This window comes from Lichenostomus cassidix, chromosome 2, assembly GCF_008360975.1.
Source record: "Lichenostomus cassidix isolate B80296 chromosome 2, HeHo_3.0, whole genome shotgun sequence".
NCBI lineage: Eukaryota > Metazoa > Chordata > Aves > Passeriformes > Meliphagidae > Lichenostomus > Lichenostomus cassidix.
In genome coordinates, this window is record NC_139482.1 from 91,394,304 (window position 1) to 91,407,110 (window position 12,807).

Here is a 12,807-nt window from a genome sequence, read left to right on the forward strand (position 1 = left end):
GGAAGAGTTAGAGCAATGTTTTGTTTTGTCACATTTCCAAGGAAGGAGATGCCAATCCTGCAGCCCACCACAGCACATCATTTGATGTAACCCCCAGCCGAGCAGCTCCTGCAGAGCAGTGCTGGAGCTATCAGTACTCATAGCGATGCCCAAAATAATGGCAGATGCCTCTCAAAACTGCATTTGTTGGAAATGCATTTGTAGCCAAACAGTTTTGTCTGGCAGGGGATAAGCGATTCCTTCCGCAAAGCAACGGCACAAGAAGGAAAGGAGCTGGATGCACGTTTAAAGAAAACGATGCAGGTGCCTGCCAGAGCGATGCCTTGCCAGGGTTTGACGCAATGGGGCTGAAGATGGGATGGGAGGGGAGCTCAGTCCTCTTTCTGGCCAGACATAGGTGCTATGAGCCCTGTAGGCATCCACTCCCCATCCCTGTGGCCTCAGCAGCTGTGATGATATAACCCCGTTTTGCCATGGGGGGGAAATACAGTGAGGGGTGAATAGCCTCTCTGCTCTGGTCTGTGTGTAGCTTAACCTCTGGGACAACCATGGTCCAGCTCTCAATATCTGAGATTGCATAACCAGATACTGCAGGCATATATTTATATAAAAGCTATTTTAATCAAAAGACTAGCCATTAAATTGCCAGTGTTCTTAAGCATGCTTCACCAATTTTTCCACTTTTAAGACTCAAGTAGACAATTTTTTTAATGTTTTATAAATGATAAAAAATTCACATCATATTTTAACAGAATTAAGCATACTTATTCAACACACATGGGGCCTCTGAAAAAAATGTTATTCAATTTAATAATTTTAATTTACATTGTATATGTACATGAGCATTTCTTTCAACCCACAGGTTAACACCACAAAAAAAAGGAAACAAAAAAAATTTAAAAAGAAAAAAAGTACTGTGGTTAGCTGAGTGAAGAAACTCTTGAGACACTGTTGTCTGAAATAAAAGCAAGGCACTCTCCCTTAACACCTGATATATTCCTGAATTCTGCCTAGACAAAGGCATGTTCACACTGAGAGAGCTCTAAGAATAGTAGTAGATTTAAAGAATAGTAGTAGATTTATTCTGCATTAACTCTTTCTTTTACCACTGTGACAGGTCACCGGTTGTACTCTAGGATGAATCAGTGTATTGAAGTTGACATGAAGGACAATTCCACAGATGATGGGATTTGGGAGAGTATCACAGCTGAGACTGTCTATGGAAGACTGGAGGACACAGACTACATGAAATCTCATATGGGGCTCTGAACCTGCTTCCTCCCACTCACATTCCACTTAATAAATAAACCTTGCTCAACAAAAAAGCAATTTTACTGTACTATGCTGATTTGCTTGAAAATCCTTGGTAAGGGCCCACTCACAAAAAACTCCTGCAAGCCCTCGTCTGGCTGGTGCTCAGCACCTGGCAGGATTTGTCCCTAGATAAAAGTAATTTCTCGAGGGACCTTGTGTCTTACACAAGGAGACAAAAGCAAATGTACTTTTTTTGGATTTTATGTCTGTATGTTTTTGTATGCGCACATGTGTGTGAGTGTATATATATATATATGTATATATATATATTTAGTATATACAAAAGCAAATTCAGTCAAAATATATTTGTCTTGCTGGTCAGGCTTGTTACAGCAACCTACAAGAAACATTAGCTTCTCTGATATTTAATTATGCTATTATGTTTGCACATAAGCTTAAAAGTCAATACAAAAAGCAATACTTTTCCAAATATTATCTGCAGGTAAACCAGAAATATTAACTATAGTGATTAGAAGTCTGTTTCCCTATTGACACTACTATAAATCTTGATATAAGAATAATTTTTTCATAAAAGCACATCCAAACATAGTAAGTGATAAAATACCAGATTACTATTTGAAAACCATACAGTGACTCGATATCTGGGTTATCCTTTGCAGCAATTAGGCAATTCATTTGGCATCTGTTTGATTGTATAATTTAATTTCCATATAAACAGCATAGTTTAAAAAAAGACAAAAGCTAGAATGTTTAAAGCTAACAAAAGATACAGTGACATCAGGTTGACATTCAAAAATTTCTTTAGCAAAATGACCAACAAAATTTTGACTTAATACAGTGCATATAAAGTTTTTTAGAACTGAACTTTTTAAATATTATTTGAATTTAGCAAAACATGAGCAAGATTTTAATATCAAAGTGCTAAACAGTACTGCCTTAGAAGTCACTGCAAATAAACTGTAAAATAACTCTGCTTGTGATTTGACAGATATTTTATATACAAATGGTTAATAAAAAGACACGCGCACACACACACACACACAAATATAGGTATATACATATATATACATACACATTATATATATGTATATAGTTTTCCAACTGGTGTATCTGAGTCAGTGTGAACACCCCATTTTAGTTATCATGTGTAACAGGGCTCCCATGAACCGGCAGTCATTGCAATAAATACAGGCAAAGCCATTACAATATACCATGCATACAAACATTTATACAAATAAAGACACTATGCAACAAATTATCTCATATTAATATGGCATCAACAGTATAAACATACAAAAAGGAGTACGAACACGGAATGTTTAAACGCAGCCCACTATATCCTTCCTAGCACTTACATTCATACTATTTTACAAGACTTGCTTGTTCTTGAAAACCATCTTCTGTCTGTTTACTAACTATTTGCTTGTGTTAGAAGTCTAGAACTGAACTATCCCTGATACTGACCCTGTATGCTCCAATCACTACTTACTTGGGTTTCCTTAGCTAAGGAACAACTGAGCCACAATTGCTCCCGTGTCTTCCACATACATTTGTCAATAAGTCACGCTACATGGAATCAAGTTTGGAAAACTCTGTCAGGTAAGTTAGTGCATGTAATTTTCTCACTTGATTTCTTCCGTTTGTTTTCCTAGTAAAATAAATTAGTTAATAAACGAGACTTAGTAAGACAGCACTTTAAAAAATTGCACTTGAACATGGGAGCTAACAGCCATTGTCATTTTGCTATAATTGATTTGTATGAAATGTTTAATTGAATGTACTTTGCTAAAAAAGTGAATTTTTGTTTAGATTGTGCTGATGTATGTGCCCTTGATGCAGGAAGTATGCTAAAGATATCCTCACAAAACACATACTACCCTGGCAAACAACTATTTGCTGTTCTTGTTTTCAAACACAGCTTCTACAATTTTACTCCTCATAGACCATGAGGTGTTAAACAACAGATTTAAAACAGTCATGTTAACCTTTTACTGCTGCTGGGATAGCATTGTCCAAAAGTGCCATATTAGCCATTTAAAAAACCCAAATCACACAAAAGAAAACAAAGAACACAACCCCAAACCAGTAAGCCAGTAAGTTTCAGGCCTCAGGTTGTAAGGACAAAGCGCCAGAAAAGACCTCATGTTAGACTCGGAGCGGCTTTTCTGTTAAATGAGGGCAGAAATGTTAGCTGTAAGTCACGATCCATTTGCCTGCTCTGGTGGGCGTTTGCCTCTCAGGAGGGTGGTTTGACTCAGAAGGGTAAGGTGTCCAGAAACAGCCTGTCGATGATGGAAGGGGCTGGCACCAAATCTTCCAGTTTCAGGTAAAAGATGCGCTGCAGTCCCAGTGTGCAGAGAGAACGCAAGTCAGCCAGAACACCCAGTACCTTCGGCTCTGCAGACTCAAGCGGTTGTCCTTTGTTTTGGCAACTGAAAGTTAAGTGATCTTTCAAACTGCTTGTGATCTTGTTGCATAGCTCTTCCACTTTCTTTGGTTCTTTTAATCCATGTCGTTCTGCAAAGCCAGAGGGAAAAAACACATCAGCATCCCTATCACAAACGGAGAGAACGCATTTTCTTAGGCTAACCCAGGTCCATACTCTGGAACTCAGAGCAAAAAGTGCTTTGAAAGTGTAGATTTTTCAGAACAGCTGGGGTTACATGGTGTCAGTTAACCTTTCTGCCACACAAAACAAGAGAGGGCAAGTGCGCTTTTCTCTTTATCTGCTAAAACAGGCAACAGAGATGCTCAGTTATGATTGAAATTCTGGTACAAGGAATCCAAGCATCCTGCGTATCTGACATAATTTTCATGATATGAGACAGAATTAATTGGGTGATTTTCCAGCAAAACTATCACAGGAGGTGTTTTGGAGATTTCCGTGCTTCCCCACCAGTTGTGAATGCTCAATAACTATGGCAACCATTATTTATTCAGTGAATTCAAGTGGCGATCAATATCCTTAGCTAGCTCCATCAGCGCCCAGCCTAGAATTCCACCAGGAATTTGCAGTCACTCTTATAAGAAACTAAAGGCACCTTACCACCCTTTGTTATTTTGATCAGCTGCTGCTTTGTAGTTTATTCATCTTTAAAAGCTCTAAGATAAAAGAAGCCTGGAAGTTAACTATTTTGCTCTGAGCAAGCAATGCCTGAACAGCTGCTGTGTTATCCATCACAGAAACCTCAGCACTCCTAAAAGCAAGGGGAGCTGGGGTTTGCTCCCCTTCAATTACCTTTTAAAATATTACAATGATGTTAAATGCGTTCACAGTTCTTCAAGCACAAGTAAAATGAATCAGGTTTGTGATTCATTAAAAGCAGGCTCTTTACAGGGGGAAGAATTGTGTGTTGTTTGCTATCAAGGCTTAGTGGATGAACTAAAATCAACAACAAAAAATTCAGAACAAAAGTCTCAAATTTGTGATGTTTTGATTTGCCTCTGACTTTGAAATACACAGGTAAGAACTGGCTTCACAGCAAAGTCATAATAATTTACACGTGAAATAGAATTGTGCCAGATAAAGTAATCAAAGAAAATGCAGGTTATATAAAGTTAAATCAATTAGACATATAAAACAATGACAGTACTGGATAAGGAGTAATTGTGGCAGTTCTTGCGTTTGATGCTTTAGAAGTCACGGCCTTCCCTGGCCCTCTCTCCCATCACTGGCAGCCAGCAGCCACATTGTGCCCACTGTCCCCAAGTCTTGCTCCTCCATGGTAGGAGGAGGAAGCCATAGACATGACCCCTGTCTGTCCCCTAATGAACAGTGAAAAGAGTACAGTTCTCTTTACTTCCAGAAGCAGGAGCAATGTCTGCACCAGGCGCAGTGGTGCCTTGCCCAGGCTATGTATAAACTCCTTGCTGCCTCCCCTCACCTCCTGTTTTGGCTTAGATGCTCTTTACAAACCAATAAAACAGACAGGATTCAATGAGGGCAGTCAGAAATGCAAAGGTCTGGTTTTCCACAGATATTCACCCATTTTACACTTTTTTTCAACTGTATTTACTTAGGCATGGTTAGCTCCTGAATAATACTGGTTTGGGATCACAATCAGAGATGTGCAGATGTGGACATCTCTGGCCAGAAGCTACTGTGCTCTATTATTTAAGTACCATCAATCTGCCCTATTGTTTCAGAGCAATACTTATCCAACCAGTGACATCTGCTTCTGACATCTTTTTCACCTTGCAGGAATTAAAAACCATAGGTATTCTAAGTGCCTTGTTTACATTAAAACATGAGAAGTCAATGAATATTTAAAGCCTTTCCAGTAAATGGTGTATAGTGTAATTATGTAAGCCTTAACTATACAGGTCACTGAGAGTAAATACTTAGGCAGATTCTGCCATTAAAAATCTTGGTAGATAAATATTTTATACAGGTTGGAAAAGCTGAAGGGCTTTTTTTTTTTTTAACCACTAGCCTACTGAGAGAATCTGCAGGACATTAAATTAATCTTGCAGTCTTTGAAGAGTTCCCATCTTTTAATCTGTTTTGTTTCCTAGCTGTGTAAGTGAAGATATTTTTATAGATGTAGGGAGCTGGAATACTAGAATGGATCCAAAACCTGACTACAAATTAGCAGAGCACATTTTCAAACCACGGCCTCAGTAGGTGTGTACCTTGCTGCAGAGTATGGAAAATTATCTCTGGCTCTGGAGCATGCAGCAACCTTGTTAGCATTTCCAGCCAGAACTAAACAGCTTGTCTCCCACTGACAAGTTCAGAAGGTTTCATGAAAAAATCATGTCTTTGGTGAATAGCCATGAAATGTACCGATGCAAAACACTACGTGTGCAAAGATTATCATATTAGTAGCCTTACTTTACATCACAAAATCATGGAAATTCAGAATTAAGAGGTAGTCTGTCCTTAAGCTGGTCTCTGGTGCTGCAATATTAAAGCCATCCCTGATAAATCAAATTGTCCTCCCCTGTTTGAATTGCCATACAATGGCCTTCCATACTTCCAAATCTCTGTAAGGGTTAATTCCTCATGGCTGGAACTGCCTCTAGCATTTTCAGCCTTAAATTCCTAAAGCATCCGTAGAAAGCCAAAGCCATCTATGCAGAAGCCCTTCTTCTAGGGAAGGACACTGCATGCACCAGCACTGTCCCTGCAGTCTTTGTTGTTAGAACACAACTACCCTCTGAAGAACACACTCATCTAAGAAAAAGCTCCTCTCCTTGGTAGGCTTGAGGAGTTGAGGGACTAATTTACCCAACGATTTAGGTTTAACAGGGTTCAAATAACAGGAAGCCCATTTCCTTGCCTTTTTCACACGCCCAGTCCTGTTTGCACAAAGACAGACCCCCAGTCTTTCTTACACAACCTCAAGGGAGCAGCACAAGGCCCCTGTGGTAAGTGTGTGCAGTGGCACTGAAACCAAGGGCCTCTAATCATTTGCTGTCTTCCTTATCCACATGGGAATGATAAGGCCAAGATTTATCCCAAGAACTACAGCTGGTCAAAATAGATAGATTTTCTCTAACTGATTGAGGAGATGTGTAAATATTATCGTAGTCAGACTTTCTTATAATGACAAAGGCCCATGTAAAGTGAATACAGGATTTCTCAGCCTGTAACAAACCAAGATTGTGTTTTAGGATATCATTGATTTTTGCAAGAAAAATGGTGATTTATGGCAAAGATGCTGTCAAAATGACTCATCAAAAGTCTTGCCTCTAAAGCTCTGCAAACTTAGGTCATCCCAGTAAACTGAACTGCAAGTGTTTTACACCTTTCTCCTTTTCCTGGGAAGCTGAATGTGATTTTGTGCTAACATTACACTGATGAGCAAAAATTCTATGGGAAGAAAGCAAAGAAATCCATCACCAGCTGTGCTAGTCCCTCTTTCTCTAACCTCTTATGAAAGGTAGATTGTGCCAGGGTGAGGAAGACTGAGCACTACCTTTACAGAAAACACGTCTCAGAGAGCACGAGTACCTCAAAGACCTGAAGTACCTCAGAGACCCTGGGCTTTGCACTCTGTGTCATGGGAGATCACTTTTAGTCTCAATTCATTCTGAGGTGTTAGTCTGACCAGAAACGCAACAAATGAACACTGCAGACTTAAAATAGGCCTCTTGATTGTCTCGGTTTCAATGCAGTTATGTGATTTTCTCTTCCCCTTCACGTTCCTCTTCCCCTTCTATAACTCAGATAAGCACAAGGCTCAGTTGCCTACAGTTTTCTGGCTGTCCCATGCACACACTGTTACAAAGGAGCAGTGCAACTCAGCAGATCCAAGAGTCTCCTTTCCTGTTGCAATCTGGTCCATATTTACCCTGCCCTACTCTCAGACACACTTCATAAGGGTGCCCAACCTTGGTGCACAGACTTCTCAAACTCCTCCTAACATCATGGGACGGGTGGGCATTTTTAGAAGGTTATTACAATTTCAGGTGAATGAATCACCTTCTGGAGGTGTCCTGTATTCTCCATCAGCTGTGCAAGGTACCTAAAGTCAGATGAACTGAGTGACCACACAGAACACCATAGTTTACTCCCTCCTTTGAGAAAACCACAAAAACCACAGAGACTGCTGGTTGCTGTAGAAGCAAAGAGTTTTTGCCTCAACAAAGAGGTGGGAGTGAAAAAGGAGGAGTGAGTACTTTAGTTTGACGTTGACAGTATTTCCCTCAGCTAAGTGGCGGGGGAAAGGCAGACAATGCAATCTGGAGGGTTTTTTTTTTTTTTATAACTAGCTCTCCTACACTCCTCCAGTCTGCCACCTGCTTGTATGTAGACCCAGCACATGAAGCACCCACTCCAGAGGATATCCTGGCAAGAGGACTGAAGGATATCTGCTGCTGAAGAGGAGGTTTACCTCTTCTCACCAACGTGAGTTTGGACAAACTCACGTTCAGAAGGAACTGCAGCAGTCAGACTCTTTTTAGGCAGAGTGGTCTCATTACCATTTCTTGGTATGACGGATGGCACTAAAAATTGTGTTTGTAAACTGGAACGGAAAGCCCAACAGCAGGAAGGCAAACACAAACTCGTAATTAATTGAAACCTCACAATATTCTTCAGTGGTCTGGTGCCAGTCTAACAAAGCATTAGGAGTGTGAATAAGCCCAATATATACAGTGGTTCTGGGCTGGTCTGTAACACACTTAAAATAAAACATATGCTGAAAGAGCTTGGCTGAATGAGGGCTAGAATGCTCTGTACTCGGCAGCATCCCACTGAGAGTGTCAAGTGGGCAAAACAATAATGGTTTGATGTGGATAGAGAAAGAAAGGGGCACAAAGAAAAGCTAATCAATAAGGAGAAAGAGAGAGAGAGAGAAAACATTAGCAGTTCTAGAGCAGGCAAAAATTTGAGGCTAAATTAGAATGTTTCCTTGAGATGATCTGGACTGGACTCTCAGTCTTTTTATTTTCCCACTGTTAGAAAAAAAACTGTAAAACACAGCATTACAAATGGTCATTTGGGAAGTTAAGGAAGCATTTTCAAGCATAGGCTGAACTAGTATCTAGTCTACTCTGCAAAGCTTCATCTTCAACACTATGCAGTCCATCATGGAGTGGTTGTGCAGGAGCACTTGTACTCCATTAACACACTAAACTGATAGAAATCGTCCGTGTGGAACTAACAACAGAACTTGTCCCAAGATGACCAGCATTTCTTTTCCATGTTGGCACTCTTCTTTAGCTCATCAGATCCTATCTACCAACAGAATAAGTTTTCCAAAAAAGAAGAACATGACAGATCTAATTTTTTACTTTCATAGGCATGTGAGGTGAGTGTCATGTTGTTTCCTACCTACTTCCTTCTGGGTGATGCTTAGAGCAACACTCATGTGCTGTGGAGGAAGTTGTGTCCAGCCTTTCTAAACCAGCTAAAGGAAGTAAAAAAAGAGAAGAGAGACAGAGAGAGGAAGATCCTAAAGGAGCACCTTACAGTAAAAAGATGTGCTTTGGCACGACAGTGTTCTAAGTTAACTATTTGCAAGCCTCCAGCAAGTAAACCAGATGTCACTTCTTTCATTCTGGGTACTCTTTTAAGCTGATGTCTTATCTAAAAGGACTTGAAAATTCATCAGCAATCTGACATAACGCTTTTCCTTCTAAGCAACACACCACAGATTTCCAGGAAACATAAAATAAATAGAAAAAGCCCAAATATATGGACTTTCTAATGGCATATATAATGCAAAATATTGTACATTCCTTTAGTTTTACTCAAAGCAAACAATGTGTGAACTAGTGAGCACTGTGATATGCAATAGATCTCTTGTGGTTCTCTTCACAATTATTAAAAAGAACAAATGACCCTACATGCCTATAACCACGCATCCTATGCTGTCATCTGTAGCTGTGGTTGCGATAGGACATGGAGCTTTGCAGCTCCAAACAAGTCAGCAGAGTTAATTGAAGGTCGCTGGAGACACTGGGGCTGTTACTGTGGAGATGATTTGACATCCCAAAATGAAAGAACAGCCTTCAGTATATCTTGGGACACTGGGACCAGGGGAACGTCTTTTAGTCTCCAACACTGAATTTTACATGTATTCCCTCTTCCTTCACTGGAAGACAGGTGTTAGTTCTCCCTGTCACTCTTGAGGAACACAAAGAGAATATGCAAAAGAGAGTAGTGACTCCTCTTACTCTTCTCCCTCAGCAAAACTGCTAAAGACTAGCATGCAAGAGGGTTTGTGTTTTAAGAGCACGTCTTTGTTTGGGCTAAGGACAGCACTCATTAAATCAAGAAGAATGAACAGGTCATTATTCCCAGAAGAAATTTTCCATTACCTGGAAAGAGTTCTTGAATTCTATGCTACCTAAGATGCTGTATTAGTATTAAAACAGCCTATGACTACTATAGATCACAGGGTTGTTGTCTTTTCCTATTTTTTTTTTTGTTAAGCCATCAACTCATTAGAAATTTGTGTAATAATCAAGAAAATTTTGCTCAAGGCAGCATTCTGGTTTAGAAGTGCTGTTACTAAAGGCAAAGAACTAGATTCACAAAAGGAAGCTTTCCTGCTCCTTCTTATCTTGAAGCCTAATGATATGGATATCCATCTGGAGCATGGGAGAATCATGGTCAGCCTCCCTTCCTGTTGAAATCAGACCAGAGACAGGGCCTTGGGTGTCCCTCTGACCACCAGCTTGTCTGCAAATCATCAGACACAACAGCCATTCTGCGGCCTCTGAAATATATCAAGTTGTCTTAAGATAAAAGACAGTGGTACTCAATAGTTGGATATCCTATGTTGCCAAGAAAGGTTGCTCTCCCTTGGTCTGACCCACAAAAAGGGCTTGAAGCAGGGTTTGCCAACTACCTATTGCCTCCAACGGTCCTTTACAGGAGAAAAGGGTGCAGAATGGCACCACCCAACTAAATCTGAGCCAAGCCTCAAAACAATGCTTCAAAATGTTCAACATTTCAGACTTCTTCAGGTTTCATATTTCCAAATTTTCTCTTTATTATTTTTTTTTTTTGTGTGACCAGCTGAAAACCAGCACATGGCTTATCATACTCAAACGGCAGGGAGGAAACAAAAACCCATTTCTTGTGGGATGCCACATCAGAGGCAAATCTCAAGGTTTTCTGATACAAAATTTCAATACACTAGCTAGAATCAACTGATTTCCTCTTACAGGTTTTATTTTTAATATTGTTCATCATTATACAATGCTACCCGTTTTCAGGTGACCAAATTTCTGGCTGAGTCCCTGGGTTAGCTAACTGCCCTTGGACATCTGAAACCTGTGACTGACTATAAGTCACTAGAGCTTTGGTCTAATTTAGATCACATGAAAATACATGCTGTCCTTAAGACCAAATCAGCAGAGATAGAACAGCCTCATGAAATAAAAGGATAAGCAGAAAACAGCATTAATTCTAAACACCATCTCACACAGGTGAGAAAATCAAGAGAAGCTTGAGAAACAGAAAAGATCTTAAAGCTTCTATGTATAGAAACGGTCTTCTTTTAAAGGCAACAATTGCTTCCATTTGTTTAAAAATTTTGGGTAGACCAGCACAGTATAGTAAACTCCTTGAAGTGTTACGATGAAGGAAAGGCAGAAATGTGAGGTGTATCCAATTAAAACCTATTTCTGATTATCCTAGGGTGAACTGAGCCAGCCACTGGACAACTTTGACTCCTTACTGTAAGGGCAAGCAAGCAGTACTTAACAAATTACCAAGTTAAAACAGGATATGGGTTTGTAAGGAGAATACGTTTTCTTCCTATACATTAGCTTTTGCTACATTCACTTAGCTTGCTGGGAATCCTGTTAATCAACCTGCATACTCTTGGCCTCCAGGAAGATAATCAAGAACACACTACCTATGCCTACCTAAAAGAGACACATCCTATATATAGTAAATAATCTAAATCATTCATGTGTGCTACATGTATATAAGCATATATGCCTGTATGTACACATACAAAGAGAGAGACAGCACCTGTCCTTGATTTAGAGATTTCTAAATGCATGTTCATAAATACATTATGTATGTATATAACTATGCATACACATACACATATATGTAGGTATTTATAATAAATGAATGTAAGTAGGGGAGAACATATGCCAGTGGATGTTTATATGCAGGAGAAAAAAAATAAATTGCAAATGTTCTTTCTGACTTTAACATATCACTCATTTCGGAAATGATTTTATACAGAGTAAAGCAGCTCCAATGACTTATCCTGGTCTTAAATGTTTTATCAAAGAAAGCAGTATCTGGACCTTAAAGTACCCTTTCCAACTGCAGAAGAAATTAACTGAAATTAATACAAGCTTAAGAAACAAAGAGCTACATACATACACTAACCCTTCACCAAAATGCAGGAAGGAAGTGTACCATGCAAACTCTGAAGCCAAAATCTTGGCCCCACAAATGTCAGCAGGAATTGGCCAACTTTAGTTTTTATATCTGTCATTGAACATTTTCTCTCAGTGTTGCCCTGACATCATCTCATCCTGGGTAAAATGAAGACTACAGCTGGTAATGTTGAGGCCACTGCCTGCAAATGTGGATGCCTGAAATGCAGAAGGAGATCAATATCTATCCCAGTGGAGCTTATAGCATCCCTGGGAAGATCCAGCTCAGGGCACACTGAAGCCCTGTCTCACACTGATGACACTGTTGCTCTGTTAAATGACCTGTTTTTCTGGTATGAGTGTGAGGCTCTCTGTGGAGATGACTTCTGCTCCAAATTCCGCTGTGTGGTTGTCAGACACCCTTTCTCCCAACTCCTCCTGCTGCCATCAGCCATGACTCTTCTATTGCAAGATGCCCAAGGTATGCAGTGGCTTTATTGTTTCAGGAATGCAAAAATTACACTTTAAAAGGTTATGCTCCCCCGTTTTGTATTTACTGGACAGATTTGGCAGATTCTGGCATTAGTTTCCTGCTGTTCACCCCAGAAGGCAGAAGGGGTCATATGGTCACATGCACACCTAAAAGCTTTTGTACAACTGCAGCATGTGAACTTTTCTCATTATTCTCTGATTTTCCTCTTTCAGAAAAGCAGTACATGGAATACCTAGGCTAGC

The 12,807-nt window shown here is 39.8% G+C and overlaps 1 protein-coding gene across 1 annotated transcript in view; it reads right to left on the bottom strand.

Annotated features, from left to right (window-relative positions):
- Window positions 1–601: 601 nt before the first annotated feature.
- The window catches only part of NR4A3 (nuclear receptor subfamily 4 group A member 3), a 29,571-nt gene continuing 17,365 nt past the window's right edge, over window positions 602–12,807 (bottom strand). Inside the window, exon 8 of the mRNA XM_085052378.1 lies at window positions 602–3,792. Coding sequence (XP_084908504.1) covers window positions 3,530–3,792 — 263 coding nt within the window. The 3' untranslated portion in view covers window positions 602–3,529. The remainder of the gene's footprint in view (window positions 3,793–12,807) is intronic.